General features: G+C 38.8%; 1 protein-coding gene across 6 annotated transcripts in view; it reads left to right on the plus strand.

Moving 5' to 3' along the window:
- The window catches only part of RASGRP3 (RAS guanyl releasing protein 3), a 90299-nt gene that overhangs the window by 33107 nt on the left and 32871 nt on the right, over nt 1–24321 (plus strand). For all 6 annotated transcript variants that reach the window (XM_007071645.4, XM_043543436.1, XM_043543437.1 and 3 more), the window contains exons 2-8: nt 8644–8835; nt 10744–10846; nt 11521–11583; nt 13071–13202; nt 14377–14524; nt 23409–23582; nt 24060–24176. In XM_007071645.4, the coding sequence (XP_007071707.1) occupies nt 8766–8835; nt 10744–10846; nt 11521–11583; nt 13071–13202; nt 14377–14524; nt 23409–23582; nt 24060–24176 (807 nt within the window). In that variant the 5' untranslated portion in view covers nt 8644–8765. The remainder of the gene's footprint in view (nt 1–8643; nt 8836–10743; nt 10847–11520; nt 11584–13070; nt 13203–14376; nt 14525–23408; nt 23583–24059; nt 24177–24321) is intronic.

Below are 24321 nucleotides of genomic sequence, written 5' to 3' on the forward strand. Positions count from 1 at the left end.
TCCTGCTTGGGGAAGGAGCAGTTGTATGAGAGCCTTTCTCTGTGGTCATCAAAGGTAAAGGATCAAGCATAATAGCTCAGAATAGCTCTTTCTCCTTGCTTGGCTGTTATGACATGTAAGCATCCTTACCCTGTGCCCCCATTTTTTTTGTACAGCCCCCTTTTTCTCAGGCACCTGCCTTCCTACCCTCTTGGGCTTTGAAAGTCTCTTGCTGTCACCCCCAGTCTAACTGCCTCCTGTGTTGCTTACGCATGGTTAAAGTATTTCTGAACCTGACCTTCGCACGGCACACAGTCACAAGAGAGAAGATGAGTGATGTAACGTTTTATGGTCAGCAGTAGCGAAAGCTATCTTCTTTACAGTCGGAGGCCACAAATGTATCTGAAACTAAATGTGCATTTCAGAGACAGAATTATAGGTGTAATATATATGAAGTAATTGGAGCCAAAAGGAAAAATAGGCACATGATCACCCCTCACCATGGAGATTGTATTTACAAATCATGATAATTGTTTCTGGTTTTACTTCTATTTACTTCTATTAAAATATACTCTAGTTCAGCCATTTCTAGAGACCTTAATTATGCAAAAAAACTGTTCTGAATTAGCGTGGCGGTTTGGTGGCCATGAAAAATTTTAAATCAAAATGGGGGTCCTTGTGTTGCTAAAGTTTGAGATCCGCTGAGGTAGACAGTAAAGAAATTAGAAGTGATGAAATGGATAAGACAGAGTCTGGGCCAGAATCACTTTGGTGAAGAAAGCTATTAGAGGTTCCCCGATACAGTGCTTGTGATGTGTTACAGACCACCAGGTTCCAATCTGGATATGGACAGAGACCTCTTTTTGTGTTTTTAATGAAATAAATACTATTAGGAATTGTGTGATTATGGGAGACTTTTTTGAAAAACAAGTTCTGAAAGCGAAAGTAGGTAAGGACAGAGAGGTGAACGGGAATTGGGATAAAATACAACATGGTTTTACAAAAGGTAGATCGTGCCAGACCAACCTGATCTCCTTTGAGAAGATAACTGACTTTTTAGACCAAACTTTTTGGCAAACTTTTTGACCCGAGGGCCACATCGGGGTTGCAAAACTATATGGAGGGCCTGACCCTGACCGCCCCCCCAAAAACCTCCACACCATCCAACTGTCCCCTGCTCCCTGTCCCCTGACTGCCGGAACCCCCCGTTCCCCGCCCCCTTACCATGCTGGAGCCAGCCATGGCGCCGCGCTGCCCGGCAAGAGCAGCGAGCCAGAGCGCTGGCAGTGCAGCACACTCAGGCTGCGGGGGAGGGAGGACAGCGGGGGAGGGGCTGGGGGCTAGCCTCTCCAGCTGGAGCTCAGGGGCCAGGCAGGATTGTCCTGCAGGCCAGATGTGGCCCGTGGGCCATAGTTTGCCCACCTCTGTTTTAGACAAAGGAAGTGCAGTAGATCTAATCTACCTGGATTTCAGTAGGGCATTTGATACAGTTCCATGTGGGGAATTGGAGAAGATGGGGATTAATATGAGACTTGAAAGGTGGATAAGGAACTGGTTAAAGGGGCGAGTACAACGGGTCCTACTGAAAAGTGAACTGTTATGCTGGAGGGAGGTTACTAGTGGAATTCCTCAGGTATCAGTCTTGGGATCAATCTTAACATTTTTATTACTGACTTTGGCGCACAAACTGAGTGTATGTAATAAAATTTGCAGATGACACAAAGTTGGGAGGTACAGCCAATACGGAGGAGGACCAGAATTTCATACAAGAAGATCTGGACAACCTTTTAAACTGGAGTAATAAAAATGGGATTAAATTTAATAGTGCACAGTGCAAGGTCATGCATTTAGGGACTAACAACAAGAATTTTTGCTATAGGCTGGGCACTTAGCAGTTGGAGGTTTCAGATCTCAGTATATTGGTTGATCACAGGATGACTATGAGATGCCAGTGTGATGCGGCCATGAGAAAGGCTAATGCAGTCCTAGGATGTATCAGGTGAGGTATTTCCAGTAGAGACAGGGAAGTGTTAGTACCATTATACAGAGCACTGATGCGACCTCATCTGGACTACCGTGTGAAATTCTGGTCTCCCATGTTTATGAAAGATTAATTCAAACAGGAACAGGTGCAGAGAAGGGCTGTTACAATGATCCAAGGAATGGAAAACCTACCTTAAAGAACTTGGCTTGTTTAGCCTAACCAAACCAAGGTTGAGAGGAGATATGATTGCTCTCTATAAATATATGGATAAATATACCAGGGAGGGAGAGGAGCTATGCGCCAATGTGGACACAAAAACAAATGGATATAAACTGGCCATCAAAAGTTTAGGCTTGAAATTAGACAAAGGGTTCTAACCATCAGAAGAGTGATGTTCTGGAACAGCCTGCCAAGGGGAGCAGTGAGGGCAAAAACCCTAACTGGCTTCAAGGCTGAGCTTGATAAGTTTATGGAGGGAATGGTATGATGTAACTGCCTACAATGGCATGTGGCCCATCGGCAACTGTCAATAGCAAAAATCCCCAATGGCTGGAGATGGAACTCTAGGTAGGGAGGGCTCTGAGTTACTACAGGTAATTCTTTCCCAGGTATCTGCCTGATGCGTCTTGCCCACATGCTCAGAGTCTAACTGGTCGACATATTTGGTTCTAAACCAGTTTTGGGTAGGGGAGCTCAAAGGGGCAGATGGAATCCTTTGTCCAAAACCCTAAGCTGTGGAGCAGCTCTGCAGTTGCTTATGCAGCCTGTTGGATACAGTAGCATCTCTTGTTAGAGGACTTGGCAGTACTGACCAGTCCTGGATCAATTAGCCACATCACTGTCCTTCTCCCTGTGAACGCTACCATGGAGCACTGTGGTGTGCAAAGTTCCCCCTGCATGGCTTCTCTGAACCCTACCCTCCCCATGCTGCTAAAAGATGGAGGTTCCACTGTGTTTACGGCCTTCTGCAGTCCTTCCTTGTTCCAAACTACGTTTTGGTCCTAGTACAGTACAGTACTGTATTTGGTACAGTATTGTTGGATCAGAGTTCACTATAAAAGATTCCACAGTATCTGGTTTCACTTACAACAAGGTCTTTTGGACATAGGTATTCCCTTGTTCAGTGAATGCAATAAATGTTGAACAAAGCTCTGCAGCATCTGAACTGGGCCTATACCATTTTTAATAACTTTGGAGGATGTCAATGATTTCAGTTGTGGTTAGTGAGGCTAATATGATCAATTCTTAAACACTCTGTGGAGGAGTTTCAATACTTTGCTAATGCAAGCAATTCGAAGTAAAAATATAGTTATCTACATAGTAATAAGTAAAAGTACTGACCACTTACATGTAAACTTAAAGGCTTGTGAAAAGCTCTCTAGTGGAGAGGGAAAACATCTAGAACAGTGACTTGCCCATCCTACTGCCTGTATTAACTGTGGTCCAAACAGATGGCTTATTTGCCCTTTCCCACCATGAATTTAAAGGTACAGCATTTACCTTGCCCATGTGCTCTTCCCTCTTCTTATTTATTTATTAGTAGTCATGTTTGTTTACAATAGTGCCTAGGAACCAATCAAGAATTGGGACCCCATTGTGCTAGTGCTGTACACAGAGCCGTAGACAGTCCCTCTCCTGAAGAGTTTACAATTTAAATAGACATGACAGATATAGAGGAAAAGAGTAAAAATATAGAGGATATTCTATAGGCAACTTCTCTTGAGATTTTTAATTTCTTCTGAGCTCTCTTGTGCTTTCTGCTGCTATTAAATTTCCCTGTTCTGCTGCTTGCACTCAGCTTTTTGTCTTTCCCTTGAGCAATCATGTGGCTGAAGTTCCTGTTAATAAGAGTATACCTTTTCTTTTAGAAAATGGTTTACTGGAAAAAAAAAAAAAAAAACAAAGAATGCCTTAACCTTGTAAAGAATGTCTCCTTCATATTTCCTCCCTGAAGTTTATGGGTGAACCAAGAACCACTGAGGTGCTTGAATGTCAGAGCTGGAATGTTCATCTGTGTCTCTGTCACTAGGCAGAAGAAAAATAGGCTACTTTACTTCATTTGCAGGGAAAATTCTGCACATACAATTGTGCCAGTTTAAGTAAGGGGGTAGTTTAAATGTAACTTTTTGTGTCTAGACATTCTGAAATCTATTTAAACCTGACCTATTGGTTTAGTGCATCTCTAACCAATATAACCAGTTTTAAACCAATATGAGTGCCCTCATAGGGGGTTTGCACTGGTTTGACTAAATCAAATTTTAAACTAATTTAAGGTAAACAGCTATAACTTGTGTATGTAGACCACCTCTTAGTAGCCTCTTGCAGTGAAGATGTCTTTTGATTTTACTACTGACAACAGTAGCCATGACTTAAGTTGTTAAAGTTTAAATGCACATTGTGTTCACAACATGTAATGTTTTTGTTTGTTTGTGCTAGCACTTATGAAAGTGATTCAACAAGTATGAAAAAGATCACCTGTTGTACTGGCAATATACTCTGTTTCTAAAAAGAACTCTGTCACAGCATTTATCTCAAGAGCTCACTACCTGTACGTTCATTTAAACAGAACTAGCCAGACCATAACACCACCATATAAATAACTTCCAATAATATTACAATCACAGAACAGAATATTTAGCTGTGCCACAAAACTATTAGAGATAAGGCAAACTGATTAGTTTCTCCATATGTGGGACTGCAACTTCCTGCATATGTGGGATCAAGGATAGATAACTTAATTCATTATGACTTCCTACCAATCCCTATGTCACCATAGACCTTTCTCCCTTCCCAGAAACAGCACTTCTGAATACCAACATCTATCCAGAAAGGTGATGTGTCCACGGACAAACATAACATATTTTACACTGTGACTCAGTCCCCAGAAATATTAGTATTGTGTCCCAAGTTACAAGGAGCACCTTAAAACAAAGCACTGAGAATTGGTAGTGAGGTACATAACTATGTCAATTGTATCTATGCTGTCTGAGTGTTCACTCAGCTCCAGCTAAGCTCTTAAGATCCTGTCCCAGCAAACACTGGGTACACTGTAAAATTTGGAGTAAATTATCTCCTTTGAAACAAACTTGTTAAGAATTTAGAGGGGACAGCCCCAGAGAATTACAGTAAGGTTATTTACAAGGTGTTGCTACCTGTGTCCGATGGACAGTTATTAATTACTTTTTTATTATCTTCTTCTAAACCTATGATTAACCAGCTATGACTTTTATTGCATTTCTATGGTAAGACCAAAAAAAAACAACCCATCATGGGATAAGCTAGCCTTGCTGAGTAACAATATAATCTTATTGGAGTTGCCTTTGTCTGTGCTCCCCTACCCTTACTGTAACTGCTGTTTCATTACCCCGTCTCCTTGTGTCATTTCAGAACTAAATTGGGAAGATGCTTGGGGCAGGGATTTTGTCTCTCATCTGTATTTGGAACCTCCTAGCACACTCTCTGATGCAATTAAAATATTGCCATTTCATCTTGCCAGTGAGGAAAAAGTTGTTTTTAAAAATACTCATTGGCAAAACTCCTCTCTGATTTTGCTCCTATGAACTGAAAGACTGCAATCCAGAACATATTATATTTTCACTCCGCTAAAAGTTAAGGTTGCACATTACCCACAGTGCCCTCTCAAACTCTTAAGAGGTGCCTGCACTCTTCCAGGTGTCTTTCATTTCTCAAAAGAACGCTAAGGATCAAAATTTGAAGGGTAAACCTTACTAGCTCTCCATGAAGGAGTAATAGGCATCAATGTGCGTCTAGAATCTAGGCCAATTTCCTTTGTAGGCAATTATGTTAAAAAGTTTGTAAAGATGTTGTTCTATGATATTCCTGTGTTAGCGGGCAGGGTCACATGGTAAGCATTAATGCTGTTACCAGAACCATAACTCTACATTTCCAGCCTTTCTGTTGTTTTGAAATACACTCAAATGAGGTTCCATTTAAGATTTTATATTTGTAACTCCAATTCTCGCTCAATGAAGATTTTTTTTGTTTGTTCTGGGAATGATACATATAGCTTGGAACAGAGCACGAGCTTTATGAATGTAATATGTTGCTTTCCAAATAAGTACCCTAAAAATTCACACCACGTACTATGTCTGATGACCTGATTGCATTCCTCCTGAATCTCTACCTTCTCTTGTCCTGTCCCTTTAATTTTTTTTAACCTTTTGGAAAGTCTGTCTAGGTAACACTTTGGGTTGCATAAAAATAATTATGCTTCCAGTCCCTGCCCAAATACTGGGACTGAGCACCTTCAACTTCCGTTTGAAGCCAATGGTAACTGAAAATACTTAGCACTTGACACCTTACAGGGTCACGCCTGGGAATGTGGAATTTCCATTAGAAGTCTATGAATCTTGAATGTTTGTAATTATATAGCACTGAGTATTCTTGTTGCTGTTTAGCACTGGGCATTGTTACCACAAAACTATCTTTAATTGTGGGATAGCACTTTGATACCATGGTGATAGGAAATCTTTCAATAATGTAGCAATATTATTTAATCTGAGGTTTCTACATAATACAAATGGTGATAATGAATAGGAAGGGTGATCTAATTGTTCGGGCACTGGACTAGAACTCAAGACTGGGGTTCAGTTCTTGGCTCAGCCACAGACATGTACCTTGTCCAAGTCGCTTAGTCTACCATGTTCTTCGTCTGTAAAAATGGAAACTATTTATCTCATAGGTGTTATAAGGATAAAAATTCATTACTGAATGTGAGGAGCTTAGATACTGTGATGAGGAGGGCATATAAGTAGATGCCATAGTAGAAAAACCTCAGTGAAATTAACATGGGGACATTAGCTATTGCTGTTTCACCCTCTCAATAGCATAATTGAATTTTTTTTTAATTTGCTGTGTCATCTTGGGCTATTACAATGTAAAGCAGCACTAACCAACTGAAAAGCAGGACTGAATCGCTTGCTTTCCTACAGTTCTACGAGGCAAATATTACTCACCCCAAGAAATGTGCCGTGATTACTTTAGTGATTTTAAAGAAGTGACTGAAGCAGTATTTTAAAGTGCAGTAACTTACCTTTGTAAAAGATTTGTTTAGGAGTGGGGGAGTTGGCAGGGGTGGGAATAAATGTCAACTGAGGTTTAAAACTGTTGAGTACTTGATCCTGTGGAAAATTAAGCCACTTATTTAGGTACCTAGATAGGGATATAACAGCCTAACTTTAGGCACCCCTTATATTTTTGAAAATCTTCGCCTTATATTTTCCTTTTAAGACCTTTACTGTAACATAACTGCATGGTGAATTCAACAGCCTCATTCCTAGTGAATTCTTAGCAGTACCTTCTGCCATTTCTGTGAGGTGAGAGTTATTTTATAATAATGTGGTGAAGGGGTTTATGTGGGGAAGATCGGGGATAGCCTGTTTGGTCGGGTAGTTTGGTAAAAAGGGTGTTGAAAGGATACTGTCCCTAGGGAGGCAGAGTTAAGGGTGTGGTCTATGTCATATCTGATAGTTGCCATAAAGTGTACAATTATGGGTGGAGTACAGAATATATCCTGTTCAGTGAATTACCTGACAAAACGTCAAAATGTTAGGTAATATGTCGCATCCTTTAAAAAGAAACTTGTCAGAATTCCAGCAATGTTTAGATTCTGAAAAGTGGCTGGATATGCTACATATTGTTCACTACATGTCTGTATTTAAAAGAAACTTATGTAAGTAGAACAAGTTGAGATTTGAAATATAGGTTGACAAGAAATTCTATGGAGAATCTATATACCATTTAATACTCCCTTCTGCTCTCTAATAGTAGACTTTTTAAAAGGCTGATTAGATAGATTTCTAGAAATTTGGAATCTGCCATCTATAATAAAATGTGCAATCCTTAAAATAAATGCATTTTAGTAGGTGTTGAAAGTGCTACTCCAGGGTCTTGTAAATTGTTAGGAGAGATTTACAAAGAACAGTTAGGAGCCCAACTCTGACTGACTGTCAAAGGGAACTGGACACCTTTTCCCCCTTTGTGACTTTGAAAATCTCCCTCTTATACATTAGTGTATGCTCTGTAGAATGTGCCTGTAAACTTAATTATTAATCATTTTGTGGGTTTCTGATCAATAAATGCATTACCTTAAAAATCTATTATTAAACAGTAATACTAGATAAAACAAATTTTGTTATAATCTGTTCTGTTTTACATATAACTGAAGTACTAACAAAATGTGGGTTATCAAGCATAAAGAAAATAAAATGGGCTGTAAAAGAGTGCATCAATTATATGACATGTGCCTTAGTATAACCTCTGTTTTCCAACATCACTACATATTTCTTTTGGACTATTGGACAAAAATTGAACAATATATTTTAAAATAATAGTTGGAATGAACTAAAAATGCATGGCGATCTTTGATGTATACTCTATGTTGTTTCAGAGTAGCAGCCGTGTTAGTCTGTATTCGCAAAAAGAAAAGGAGTACGTGTGGCACCTTAGAGACTGAAGTGAGCTGTAGCTCACGAAAGCTTATGCTCAGATAAATTTGTTAGTCTCTAAGGTGCCACAAGTCCTCCTTTTCTTTTTACTCTATGTTGTGTGAGGGGAAAAAAATCAGTCTACAAAAGGATGCGCTAAACTGTAAACATTCTGTCTTCATGATGCAGCATTACAGTCCTATTGTGGTCATTTCCTTTGCTTTCTTTCTCCAGATTTTCCATGAAGCCTAGCTAAATACGCAACCAGCAATACATTGATAAGGCCCGTGCAGCTGTGGAGATATTCTTCTACGCGGTGAAAATGACTCTAATTTTTTGACAACGATTAAAGGACAATGGGGTCAAATACACTTGGGAAGGCTGCAACATTAGATGAACTTTTAAACACTTGCATTGAAATGTTTGGTATGATTCTTCAATCTTTTGTTTCATTGCTTGCTGTTCTTGAAATTCAACTACTATTATAAGCTCACCCAGGCTATTATCTTTTTCAGCTGATCGTTCGTTTGGCAAACAAATTCCTCTTGCTGTGAAATTTTCCATGCTTGTCTCTTAGCCCAGAGGAAAACTTTTGTCTTGAAAAGTTTGAAGAAAATTCTTTCATCTGTCTAAGTGAGGGGGCGGGAGAGTCTCTCTCCTGTCCTGATGGGTTCAAACTGTGTATTTTTAATAATATACATTACATAATACCAAAAAAGTTAATACATTTAACACAAGACAGATTGATAGAATGATTTAAACGTGTGGGTCTGTATTAAGATTAGATAACTGTACAGTTGGATTGTTTTATGAATTTGCCTCTGATTTTTTACAAAAGAAATAGGAATATATTTCTTGATACACTGATTTATTTATTTTTTTGTTTTGCTGTGTTGTTTACACTGGATCTTTTTCAATCTAGAGCTACTTCTGGAAGCTTTCCCCATGCATTGTGTAGTAATATGATTGCAGGTTCTCATTTTAATCAACCATTACCTATAGAACTTTCTATCATTTATGTGAGCCTGTTGCTAAGCATATAATTTACATACTTGGATGCCCTTATAGATTGTCATATATAGAAATGAATTCTAATCCTCTGAAAAAACAAAACAATGACCCCACATCTCAGGTTAGGAGCAATTATATTAACTCACAAATTGCTAGTTATAGTAAGAAAAAACAAATTATCATATTAGGACCTTTCATTTTACGGAACATGAATATACACCACCTCTTTCCACTTTAAAAGGTACTAGGCCTTACGTGCTTTGATGAATCGAGGCCTTAATCAAAATGATTTTATTTAAAGACCATGTGATCACTTGGTTTGAATAAGGTTATAATTTGATTTCATTTTTGAGAGCGAGAGCTTCTCACTGTCAGAGATGAAATCACTAAGGACCAGTTACTGCACCTGAATCTAAACAGACACACCACTGCATCCATGCACATCCAATTGCCAATTCTGGCCCTAAAATGGTGCAAATCCCATATAAGGCATACTTAACCAGAGATAGCAGAGGCCATCTACATTTTACATATTTTGAATTATCATTCCTCCTTCCCTTTTCCCCCAAATACATACATACACTTCTCTTTTGAGTACTGAAGTCCATCATATGTGTGTGTGGTTCCCTTTCCTCTTTGTCCTGATTTACTCTGTTTTTCCAGTTATAGAGAATATTTAATGAAGAACTATTCTCCACTCCCCAGCTAGCCCCTCCCAATACATACACATCTGAGTGTGACATTTGGTTGTCATGGTCAGTTTTTATCAATGAATGACAAGATAAAGTGATCATCAGAAAATTCAAAATTAGGTACATCCAACTGAACTTCTAATTATAGTGTTTTACTAATCTAGAATTCTGGGGTTTGGGTGCATTTTAGGTAATGGGTTATAATCAGTTGGTATCAATTTTCTCTTGTTCAAAGCTTTTTTAAAAAAAATTCCACTTGGAGTTTGAAGAAGTTACTCCTGTTGAAACAGCAACATTGCTATTTTGCCACTTTTTAAGTAATATTTAATAAAGGTTTTGGGGAAGGAAGGGAATATATATTTTCTTTCATTTTACACTGTTATTTAATAATTGATGTGCTACAACCATTGTAATTTCCTGACTCTCACTGCTAGAGGAGCATTTTACTTGTTATGTTTCTGTTCTGAAGATATTTTAATTAATAATGCACTAGATATATTTTCATTTTGAATATTAATACATCTGACTTCCCTTAAGAGAGGTAATAGATCATGGATATCTGGAAACTGGCTGATCTCTGCCCTTGAATAATGCATGTCATTTAACTTAAAATGGTGTCTCTATTTTACAGATAATAAAGGACATTTGGGCACCAGTCATTTGCCAAGAATGGTTCTTTTAATGCACCGGTGGTATCTGCCTTCCACAGAACTGGTTGGCAAACTTCTCTCCATATATCCTTTCAAAGATCCATATAGCCTAGCATTAGCACTTTGGAAGACAAACTGTGATAACATGTAAAATCTGTGCATTAAACAGTAGTATTGGAGTGCCATCAGCATATAAGGCTCTTCGTCAATTTATGGGTCTGGTCCAATGCCCATTGAAATCCTTTCAACTGATTACAATAGACTTTGGATCCGGTCTTTTATGAGCCTGCTGCAGTGTACTTTGAATTAGCTTTTGAGATGTACAAAAATATTTAAGGACACAGAGATACAAATGGAAGTTGGGCACTTAACTCCCGTTGACTTCCTATGGGAGTTGCTTGCCTGGCACTTGTGACTTTGAAAATCTCCTGTGTAATCATTCAATATCTACTGATATCCTTGATTAGCCTGTACTAGTGGGAAATTATTTGTCCAGCAGAATAGTCAGAAATAGTGTGTATTAGATGCATGTTTTTGCTAAGACAAATGGCAAATTGCCGAATTGGAAATAGTGTCTATATTTTTCAGTGAGTTATCTCATCTCAAGGTATAGCACATTTTAATTTGGAGGAATAACGTACAAAAAATACTCTATCCTGTACAAAAGTGAAAACTCTCTAAACAAACAAGACTGCTGCAGAGTAAAAAAAAAAGTTACTGAAACCATGATTATGAAGCTTATTCTTTAACTAATCTACCTATAGAGATGCCAGTGGCGAAAAATGCAGTGAATTCCGCTTAAAAATCTGCTGTTTCATGAGGTAAAAATGCTGATTTTTTTTCACTGGGATTTGGTTTTTATAGCTCTGAATAGTCAATTTTTACAAATAATAAAAAATCCTAAACCAAGTCAGTCTACCTCTACTAATGCTTTCTCTTGGACTAGTTTACAAACATGGGGTTGGGGGAAAATCCTATTCAGAGCACAATTATTCAACTAGGGTTATTCAGGTTTTTGAACACTTACACTGTATCAAGCTAAAGAGCTTACTGAAAACTCATGCTACAGTTTGACTGGTATTTGTTCTTTGAGGTTTAACACTCAGACTAGATTGGCACAGCACGCAAAGCTGGGGGGAGGGGTACGTCATAGTGTAATCTAGAGTAGTATAGAAAGATTGTCCCTGGATTGTTCACTTCAGTTCATGTGAACCGTAGATAATTCAAACCAAGGGTATGTCTTTGCAAAGCAAACAAACAAAAATGTGCGTTAACACAAATTAAAATAGCAATGAAGACAAGGCAACTTGACTTTTAACTTGGGTTAGCTGCTCAAGTTCAACACCCAGCTTCCTTATAGGCTTTAACTTGAGCTATTAACCTGAGTTAAAAGTCAAGTTGCCTTGTCTTCACTGCTATTTTAATGTGAATTAGCTAACCCATGTTAACATACTTATTTGCAATGAAATATACCCTAAGAGAAGATGCTTTAGCAACTTCAGTGATGCCCCAAGTATCTGGTATATAGGATCAGGAGAATGTATGGCAGGTGCTGCCTTGTCAAATTGGTAAAATTTTCTGACATCTTTACCTGAATATTGATCTAGTAAGGCCACCTCTGAACGGAACTGTTTAGTTTGGGTTTTTCTTTTTTCAGTACAAGGTAAGGTGTGAATTTAAACAGATAGAGCTATGCTGGTTAACACCACCCTCCTGTAGCCCATCCCAATGTGGATGCTTGTGCTCCAGCATGAGGAGCTTTTTTCGGTGTAGCTTATCTTGCTTGGGAAGGCGTTAAGCTAAAGCCAAAAAAAATCCACTTATACTGGAACAAAAGTGTCCTCATGGAGTATTATACTGGCATAACTATATCTGTCTAAATTCACACTTCGGGAAAGCTTTTTCAGTATCAACCATAAAGGCAAGGCCTTACACCTAAATGTAGAGTATATTTTGAAAGGTGCAAATGTCACTTAGGTGCCTAACTCCCATTAAAATGCACCTCAGAAGAATCCCACTGTGTTCCACTGAAGGGAATGTGCTAACTTGGGGAAAGTATGCAATAAGAGGCTTTTGCATATGTATCATTGTCTTCTGTTGGATGAAGCATGTCAGAATTTGTCAAGCATACTCGTTCAGTTACTGGAAGCAGTGGTGGGACTGCTGTTTACCACATTTGTGACTTTGGATCACCAATGATTTCTTCTGAGTGCCATGTGAATGGTGGCTGAGTAATCATGGCATGCATCTGTGCAGCCACAGAATGTTATGTCTGGATCTTTGGATAACCTTTCTCCCATAATTTCAGGTACTGGATTTTGGAATTTCCAGCAGAATTTAACTTGGATCTTGGTTTGATTCGTCTGACTGAGGAGTTCCGGGAAGTAGCCAGCCAGCTTGGTTATGAGGAACACGTCCACCTTATTGACATCTCCAGCATGTAAGAATATTATTTGTCAGGTTCCACAGGCACCTTTCTTTCCATATTTTGTAACACCAGAGCCCTTACTCTGTACAGAATGCACTATGTGATATTGAGGATCCCATTTTGGTTTAAAGGGATGGTATAGTGAGCACTAGGAAGTAATTCTCAAAAAGATGATGATCTCTCCAAAACTGAAATAAAGTTCTAAAACACCAAATACCATTTGGGATAATATAGACTGGCAAGTGTCACATATATTGAATTGTAGTGAAGAAGAATTGCTGTATTTTTATATAAATATGAATATACACTGTTCCTGGTTCTATATGTTGCAAAGCTCATGCCAGATATGTAAAGAATACTATGTTTCTTTTGCAAGAAATTTTCACATTTGAGATTTCATTCTAATTTGGAACAAAAACAAAGTTAAAATCTTGGCATTTCCCACAAAATAGAAATTCCAGTTCCTCACTAGTTCTAGGATTTAGCTACCTAACTCCCATGGACATCCAAAAGTTAGGAGGCTTAGTCCTAGTGCTTTGTTTTTGAAAAGGGGTTCCTAAATGTCTACATCGTACTAGAATAAAATAATAGCATTTTAATGGTGCATCTCTACAGCAGCCAAATATAAAGGATGGGCCTGTGGAGGAACAACAAAACACACACATGCAAACAAAAGTTCAGTAAAGTGAGTATATGTGAAGCTCAGTTGTATGTCAGCAGAGCAAAGTACTCTCCTAGCTGTCATATGTAGTTCACAGATGCCGTTTCTTCTTTTTTTCCATTTTTCAGGGCTTGTAGTCTTCCAGATATAAACAAAACAAAAACACACCACACATGTGACATTATCCAATTTCTGGTCTGAATTTGATCTTAGATGAAATGTAACCATTAGGTCCTATTGAATTAGGTCATACAATGTAACACAGAATAAAGAATTGTTCTTGAGTGCCAGATATATAGCTCTACTGCTGTATATCAGTTCAGACAGTACCTATTAAGTTCATATAATCTATTGCAAACTGGAAGAGATCTTTCTATTCTGAATGTTCACAATATGCTGGATGTCATAGTTCAGGGAACTCTTGATCAGTTTCTTGGTTAACTTTATTCTGTGCACCCAGATTACAGTTCACATGAGTTTTTTGCATTGACAGGATCTGCTGATTGTACCTCTTTTCTGTTGCAGTCCCTCCTATGACTGGATGAGAAGAGTCACACAGAGGAAAAAAACTTCCAAGAAGGGAAAAGCCTGCCTGTTGTTTGACCACCTGGAACCCGTTGAATTAGCTGAACACCTCACTTTTCTGGAGCATAAATCTTTTAGAAGGATTGCTGTAAGAAGCCTACAACTTCTTGTTTCACTCAGTTATAATCTGACCAGAGCTATATGCTTAAACTGAGAGAGTCTGCCAGCTTTAACATTTATAACACTTTTATGTTGTACCCCATTTAATTGTAGCAAATATTTATAACACCTGGGAGGATGAATCAAGTGGGGTCCTGCAGGTTTCTGTCCTGTGTCCAGTACTGTTCAATATTTTCATTAACAACATGGATGATGGAGTGAAAAATATGTTTATAAAGTTTGTGGGTGATGCTAAAACGGGAGGGATTGCAAACACTTTGGACAGGATTAGAATTCAGAATTACCTTGATTGAACAACTGGTCTGAAATCAATATGATGAAATTCAATAAAAACAAGTGCCAAGTACTGCAATTATGAAATACACAATGGGAAATAATGGGCTAGGCAGCAGTACTGCAGAAAAGGATCTGGGGGTTAAAGTGGATCACAAATGGAAACTGAACCAGCCATATCATGTTGTTGCGAAAAAGGAAAATGTCCATTCTGGGATGTATTAACAGGAGTGTCATATGTAAAACACAGGAGGTAATCATTCCACTCTATTTGGCAATGGTGTAAGGCCTCAGCTGGAGTATTGAATATGGTTTGGGACACCACACTTTCAGAAAGATGTGAACAAATTGGAGAGAGCCCAGTGGAGGGCAACAAAAGTAAGAAGTTTAGAAAACATGCCCTTAAGGAAAGGTTGAAAGTATTGGCCATTGTGATCATCTAGCCTGACCTCCTATATAACACAGGCCGTAGAAGTTCCCCAAAATCATTCCTAGAGCATAGCTTTTAGAGAAACATCCAATCTGGATTTAAAAATTGTGTGTGATGGAGAATCTACCACAATCCTAGGGGAGAGTAATTAACCATTGGAACTATTTACCCTTAAAAATGTATGCTTATTTCCAGTCTGAATTTTTCTGGCTTCAACTTCCAGCCATTGGATCATGTTGTTATCCTTTCTCTGCTAGATTGATGAGCCCGTTATTAAATATTTGTTCTCGATATAGATACTTATAGACTGTTATTAAGTCACCCCTTGACCTTCTTTGTTAGACTTGAAATTCTCAATACATTTAGTTTATCTCTGCAAGGCATGTTTTCTAATCCTTTAATCATTCTCATGGTGTTTCTCTGAACCCTCTCCATTTTATCAACATACTTCTTGAATTGTGGGTACCAGAACTGGATACAGTATTCCAGCAGTGGTAGTACCAGTGCCAAATACACAGGTAAAAATAACCTCTCTACTTCTACTTAAGATTCCACTCTTTATGCATCCCAGGATCGCATTAGCTCTTTTGGCCAGAGTCACACTGGGAGCTCATGTTCATCTGATTTATCTACCATAGGGTTGCCAAATTCGGTTGGACGAATTCCGGGAGATTTCATCACATGACATAATCTTTAATTAAAGATTGATCTTTAATTCCTGGAGACTCCAGGATAATCCTGGAGGGTTGGCAACCCTAATCCACCATGACCCCCAAATCATTTTCAGAGTCACTGCTTCCCAGGATAGAGTCCTGCATCCGTAAGTATGGCCTACATTCTTTGTTCCTAGACATATACGTTTACATTTAGTCATATTAAAAAGCATATTGTTTGCTTGCACCCAGTTTGCCAAGTGATCCAGATTGCTCTGAATCAGTGACCTTAATTATTTACCATTCCCCCACTGTTCAGAGAAGAGACAGCTGCAGGGGGACATAAATTCTTCAAATATATAAAATGTTATGCAGAGGATGACAATTACTTCTTGTTCTACCCTCAGTAGACATCGAGAACAAGCAATCAGCCTAGTTTGCAGCAAGGGAGGTTGTGGAGTTGCCATCCAAGAAGGTTTTTAAGAACAGGTTAGACTAACACCAGTCAGGGATGGTCTAGGAGTACTTAATTCTGCCTTACTGTGGGAGCGGGGACTATATGACCTCTTGAGGTTCTTTCTTGGTCCTACACTTGCGTGATTCTAGTATCACATCCCATCATTCATAATACTGTAGCAAAGGTTGGATCAATACTTCCATTATATTTTTATGAGTTATAACTTTTACCACAAAAAATTAATCCTCTGCAGTAATTCTGAGTGAGGGCTACAACCATGAGCAAGGATTTGTTTTGACCAAACTTAAAATAACAAATCAGTGCCTTTTGTTTCTTGGGGAAATATTTAACTAGTGATCAGCAACCCTCAAAGGCTTTGTTTCAGATGGAGCCTGGAGCTCATCTGACCCCCCCACTCCCAACCTCCTCACCTTCTGAAACACTATTCTTTCATTCTCCTGGCTTCATTTCCCTCTCCCCTGGAGATCCTCCTATCCTCTCAACTCCCTTTTCTTTGCATTGTCAATAGGCTGCCCTTAGCTATTGCATTATGGGAATAATTCCATTCTGATGCTCATCCTTACACATAGTTATTAGCTGATTTCAATTTTGCCGGTTCCAGTGTTTCCCCCAGAATTTGTAGTTCTCCCTACTCTCCCACTTCTGAATTCAGAGAAACCTCAGAATTTATGTGCTGAAGGGAGTGGCTTCTCTCCACCACCCACCCAAGTTCTCAATTGCTGAGAAGAGGAGAAAAAGAGTCAACACTCCCTATTTTGGGGACAACTGTTCATTATCTTGATATAAACAAGATAAAAGGTATCCAGCTATTATGGTGATTAGTGATTCATAAATGTGCTTATCTACCGGGTGACTTGATTTTTGCTCCATGATGCATAAGAGAGGTGAAGAAAGGGGCCATTGTTAAGACTTGTTAGTTCTTAAAACATATTGCAAATTTCCTTCTCTTTTAGTTCTTGATTTATGGACTGCAATGTTTATGGATAACTTTCCAGCATTGTACTCTTAAAGGGAAACTGTTGGGGTTGGTAGGCCCTAAATTTGATCCCTACATTTGCTCTAATCCCTCCACCACACAAAACAAAATCTTGGATCCCAAATGCTTAAACTAGTAATGTAAGCATAAGTGTGCTACGTTGGCAGAGCAGCTGTTGTATTGGTCTCTATCAGCTCACTCTGCAGCTCTTGCTAATATGTAGTATTTTACTAAATTGCAAAAACTGATTAAACCCTACAGCAAGATGATATTGTTCCCAAGGAGCTAGGCAAGATGGCACTAAGGAGGTCTTGTGCTGAAAGACAGTAATGCCTGCTACAAAGCCAGATGTAAAAGATCTCCTTAGAGTTGACGGTTGGAGGAGAATGACCTCAGTAGAAGTGGGAACTGAGGAAAATTCAAACCTAATCACCTTTCTTGATCAGAGTCATACATCTGGAACAAAAGGAGGAGATTCTTCAGACAAAATTGGATGACAATTAAAACAGAGACCAGAGGAACAATATTAGAATTAAATGTGTTCAAGAACCTCAGAAAGGGTAACCCAGTTTTGTATGTACCAACACTAATTAAAAATCTGTTAAACCTGGATTCAACTAGTGAAGTGTCCATAGACAAAGCTGTCATGACTGTAGCTCTTCTAGTAGTAAACAGAAACTATCCCAGAGTATGGTTTCCAGATTCCATTATTTTCAGCAGAAAGATGGTGTTATGAGGAAGATCAGGGAAATGAAAGAAATCTTTGTCCAAAATCTTTGTTCCTTGATTCTTCAAGAGAGGGAAACAAGATGAGGAAAAGAAACAGGTATAATTGGGGTTTCTCTTTTAAATCATTACATTAATTCAAAGTAAACTTTACACTATTCTGCATGTGAAAAAATGGGGAAGAATTTGAGCTGAAGAATAAATGATAATGAACTGTATAATGCAGGGCCCAGTGAAAACATGAAGGAAGAGGAAAGGCTTTCTGGCAGATGGCAATGCCAAAGAACAGGGGGATGGCTTTTTCAATTTTATATATATATATGAAAGTTTTGTGGCATTCCCAGAACAGGGACTCTTCAGACCTGCAGGAATGGTGGCTATGTTGGTGGTTGATATTTGAAATCAGACAGTTACACTAATAGCTAATGCCTCTGTTTGAATTTACTAGCTCGGATACTTTTCCATAACTAGTTAGGCTTTTTAGGATTCAGGACTGAAGTCAATTAAACTTACATTTTCTTTCTGGCATGATACAGAAGTTAACTGCGAGGTGTTAATTTTTAAATAAAGATTAGATTGGTTACTAGTAAGTAATAAGGGTGGCAGCACACTGACAATTAAAAGGGACTACGGGGTGGGTGGAAGGGCAGCCTTGTGAAGATGGAGGTTGATAGATAAACTTAGTCCACTGGGCTCTGCACAAGGCCTTCTATCTGACTCTCAGAGGAGCAGTCAGATAGTTGTCACAGAGAAGCAGATAGCTGTTATGTGGGGGCAACATATATAACTCCACTGAATTTGTTGTAATTCTCAATCTGTCCAGGAAAGTCAAACTACTTCTTTATTTTGGAGGGTTCACAGTGGAATAAAGGCATAAAAATACAGATAAGGGGAGGAAAAGGAGACTGGAGATTGTTTAAACAAAGAGAAGATATGAAAGCTTCTGAGCAGCATCTGTGAGATACTGGGTACCTTCAGCACTGAAGTGTCTGATAATGCATGGGTGTACTAGGAGGCCATCTGATGGCCTAAGCAATTCCTTATCACTAGACTGATAAAAAGGCATTCTGGCCTGGTATCCTGAGGAATATTGTACTTAAATTACAGTAAGGCCATAATCTGCCAGAGACCCATTTTTATGGGACAATTGTGGGTGGGGGAGGGAACTTCCAAAAATTCAGGTAAGTAAAACACTTACTAACAGTAGCTCTTCTGTAAAGTAGTATCTATGAACATTAAAGGATTGACTATCATCAAAGAGAGCAAGCCCTGGAAGAACTCAGACTAAGGATATGTGTACACTTGGATTCCCAGCTCAAGGAGACATACTCACACTAGCTCAGCTCAACCTTGGGCACTAAAAACAGAAGGTAACTGCAGTAATGCTAGCGGCACTGCAGGGGGGAAGGGAGGCGGTTAGCTGTTCTGAGTACATGCTTGTCAGAGACCCTAGGCACAAACTCAGGGCGACTAGTCCATCCCACCACTTGCACTGCCACAGCTACGCTGTATTTTTAGTAAAAAGAAAAGGAGTACTTGTGGCACACAAGTACTCCCTTTTCTTTTTGCGAATACAGACTAACACAGCTGCTACTCTGAAACCTGTATTTTTAGTGTGCTAGTGCAATCAGAGCTAGCACGAGTGTGTCTTCTTGAGCTATTGACAGGTTTCAGAGTAACAGCCGTGTTAGTCTGTATTCGTAAAAAGAAAAGGAGTACTTGTGGCACCTTAGAGACTAACCAGTTTATTTGAGCATGAGCTTTCGTGAGCTACAGCTCACTTCATCGGATGCATAGCATATCGTGGAAACTGCAGAAGACATTATATACACACAGAGACCATGAAACAAAACTTCCTCCCACCTCACTCCCCTGCTGGCCAGCGGGGGAGTGAGGTGGGAGGAAGTTTTGTTTCATGGTCTCTGTGTGTATATAATGTCTTCTGCAGTTTCCACGATATGCTATGCATCCGATGAAGTGAGCTGTAGCTCACGAAAGCTCATGCTCAAATAAACTGGTTAGTCTCTAAGGTGCCACAAGTACTCCTTTTCTTTTTTCTTGAGCTATGAAACACAGCCCAAGCACCAAGTGTAGACATACCCTATCCTGTACAGAAAGTTCTTATTGGAATAAATGTGATAAAAATAAAAAATTGGGAAGGATATAGGTGCTGTGTCTAATTTCAGTGAAATTCTTTCTCCCTTGACGTCAATGTCAAAACTCCCATTGATAGCCATGGAACTGGGATTTCACTCTTTATGTCAACAATGCCATCTGTCAGCATGCTGGAGAGGAATTCACTCTAGGGAAAGGAAATTGTTGTATTCATGCCCTCATAAGTGTAGCATGATAAGAGAACATTTCTTTAATATATATTTGATGGCAGAATGTTAACTCCTCAGCAAAAATTAAAAGAAAAATATAAAGAATGGAAGGGGATTAATTGTGGGGAAAGACAAAGACTCATAGACTTTAAGGTCAGAAGGAACCATCATAATAATCTAGTCTGATCTCCTCAATAGTGCAGGCCACAGAACCTCACCCACCTAGTCCTGTAATAGACCCCTAATCTCTGTCTGAGTTACTGAAGTCCTCAAATTATGGTTTAAAGACTTCAAGTTACATAGAATCCCCCATTTACAGTAGTTTAAACCTGCAAGTGACCCATAACCTATGCTGCAGAGCAAGGTGAAAAACCCCCAGGGTCTCTGCCAATCTGACCTGGGGAGAAATTGTTTCCCAACCCCCAAAATGATGATCAATTAGACCCTCAGCACATGGGTAAGACCCCCAGCCAAACACCTGGAAAAGAATTCTCTGTAGTAACGTAGAGCCCTCCCCAGCTAGTGTCCCATCACCAGCAATTAGATATTTGCTGTTAGCAGTCACAGATCAGCTACATGCCATTGTAGGTAGTCTCATCATACCATCCTGTCCAAAAACTTATCAAGCTCAGTCTTGAAGCCAGTTAGGTTTTTTGCCCCCACCGCTACCCTTGGAAGGCTGTTCCATAACTTCATTCCTCTGATGGTTCGAACTCTTCACCTAATTTCAAGCCTAAACTTATTGATGGCCCATTTATATCCATTTGTTCTTGTGTCCACACTGGCGCTTAACTTAAATAACTGCTCTCCCTCCCTGGTATTTATCCATGTATTTATAGAGAACAATCATATCTCCCCTCAACCTTGGTTTGGTTAGGCTAAACAAGCCAAGTTATTTAAGGTAGGGTTTCCATTTCTTGGATCATCCTAACAACCTTTCTCTGCCCCGTTGCAGTTTTTGCAGTCTTTCTTAAACATGGGAGACCAGAATTGCACACAGTATTCCAGATGAGGTATCACCAGTGCTCTGTATAATGGTACTAACACTTCCCTGTCTCTACTGGAAATACCTCGCCTGATGCATCCTTGGACTGCATTAGCCTTTTTCATGACCACATCCCATTTGAAGCTCATAGTGATCCTGTGATCAACCAATACACCAAGGTCTGTCTCCTCCTCTGTCACTTCCAACTGATACATCCCCAGCTTATAGCAAAAATTCTTGTTAGTTTCTAAATGCATGAACTTGCACTTTGCACTGTTAAATTTAATCTTTTATTCCAGTTTACAAGGTCATCCAAATCTTCTTGTATAATACTTGTTCTCCTCCGTATTGGCAATACCGCCCAGATTTGTGTCATCTGCAGATTTTATTAGCACACTCCCACTGTTGTGCCAAACCTTAAAAAAATGTTTTTAAAAAATTAACATTAATCACAGTGTTAAATAAGATTGATCCCAAGACCGATCTCTGAGGAACTCCAGCCAGACAGTTCACCTTTCAGTAGTACCTGTTGTACTCTCCCCTTTAACCACTTCCTTATCCACCTTTCAATTCTCATATTAATACTCATCTTCTCCAATTTAACTGACACAGTTCCACATGGGAAATTATTTAATGCCTTACTGACATCCAGGGAGATTAGATATACTGCATTTCATTTGTCTAAAAAATCAGTTATCTTCTCAAAGAAGGAGATCAGGTTGGTCTGGCATGATTTACCTTTTGCAAAATCATGTTGTATTTTATCTTAATTACTGTTCACCTCTATGTCCCTACCTACTTCCTCTTTCAAAATTTGTTCCAAGACCTGGCATACAATTGAGATCAAACTAACAGGCCTGTAATTTCCTGGATCACCTTTTTTTCTCTTTCTTAAAAATAGGAACTATATTTGCAGTTCTCCAGTCAGAGGCTATGACCCCCAAATGTACAGATTAATTAAAAATCCTTGCTATTGGGTTTGCAATTTCATGTACCATTTCCTTTACTATTCTTGGACGGAGATTATCTGGGGCCCCCACAATTTAGTCCTATTATGATTTTTGCGTTATTATGGCTCTGATAATTTCTACCTCCATATCCTCATTCCTATTAGCCACCCTGCCACTACCCCCTAAACTCTTCATTAGCCTTATTAAAAACTGAGGCAAATATTTGTTTAGGTCAGTGGTTCTCAACCAGGGGTATGCAGAGGTCTTCCAGGGGATACATCAACTCATCTAGATATTTTGCATAGTTTTACAACAGGCTACATAAAAAGCACTAGCACAATCAGTACAAACTAAAATTTCATACCAACTCTGACTTCTTTATACTGCTCTATATACTATAATCTGAAATGTAAATACAATATTCATATTCCAATTGATTTATTTTATACTATATGGTAAAAATGAGAAAGTAAGAAATTTTTCAGTAATAGTGTGCTGTGACACTTTTGTATTTTTATGTCTGATTTTGCAAGCAAGTAGTTTTTAAGTGAGGTGAAACTTGGGGGTACTCAAGACAAATCAGACTCTTGAAAAGGGTACAGTAGTCTGGAAAGGTTGAGACCCACTGGGTTAGGTGTTGGACCATGCATAGATTATCTTTAATATCCACCCCATCCTCAGTGTTTAGCCATCCCACAGCTTCTTTTCTTGTTTTCTTTTTATTTCTGGCTATAGACCTTTGCAAGGTCCAACTCTGCTTGGCTTTTGGCAGTTCTCACAAGGTAGCTTTCTTTGCTGATCCATTCCTTGTAGTCTTGATTTCCTGAAGGTGATAAATTCATGTTCACAATGTCTGTTACTGTATTTCTGATTATATATAAAGAGAGAGGAGAGTAATGTTTTATAATTTCCTCATTAAAAAAAAATTAACACATCTTAAAGAAATAACATAAAATTGGTAGTCTCTTTCTAACCAGTGGGACTTTTTAAAAGAAAAGTGGCTTAAATATCATTTTGACTCTATACAATCCTTAACTGTAAATCTTTCCTTTGCTAGTTTACAGATTACCAAAGCTATGTGATTCATGGCTGCTTGGAGAACAACCCCACCCTGGAGAGATCAATTGCATTATTTAACGGTATCTCTAAGTGGGTTCAGCTGATGGTTCTTAGCAAGCCAACGCCCCAGCAAAGGGCAGAAGTAATCACAAAGTTTATCAATGTTGCAGAGGTAAGACTAACCTTTGAGTGGTTTTGTCTGCTCGAATGAAATAATAGAAACTAATGCTACAGAAAACTGATGAACTAGACGTGCAGGCAAGGTGCTTTCTTGCTGAAAGCTTATTCAGTCATAGCTGATGCTCATTCATTGAGCTATTTGTAAATCAAAATGTTAAACAGATGTTCCTAGATATGAAAATTTGATAGTAACTTCTCATTACTGTTCACATTTTTGGCTTCTTGTATTCAAGATGACATTCTGGGAATTAGTCAGTTGAATGTTTTTATGTTGTCCTGCTCTACAGGAAATCAGAGATGCTAAACTAGGTCATTATGATGTACTATGATCAAATCTATATTTCTGTAGAATTTCCATTGCATTTTAGCAGTAACTAACTTTATCTGCTTTAGCACAGGTACAGCAGTAGTCAGTATCCTACAATAAAGGCCCTCAGTCTTTTTGCTGATATGTTTAATTCCACTGCAGAAGCTGCTTCATCTCCAGAACTTTAACACGCTGATGGCAGTTGTGGGAGGCCTAAGCCACAGCTCTATTTCTCGTCTCAAAGAAACTCACTCTCATCTATCTTCCGAGGTTACAAAGGTACAAGAGTGTCTCTAATATGAAGGGATTCAAAATATAAATATCGGACTTTACTGTGTAATATCTGTAGTGTGTAATGGGTATTACAAGATATATCAGCAGCAGAACACTTGAACCATTGTACTGGGGCAGCCTAAAAGGCAGA

Source organism: Chelonia mydas, chromosome 3, assembly GCF_015237465.2.
Source record: "Chelonia mydas isolate rCheMyd1 chromosome 3, rCheMyd1.pri.v2, whole genome shotgun sequence".
In the NCBI taxonomy this organism is placed as follows: domain Eukaryota; kingdom Metazoa; phylum Chordata; order Testudines; family Cheloniidae; genus Chelonia; species Chelonia mydas.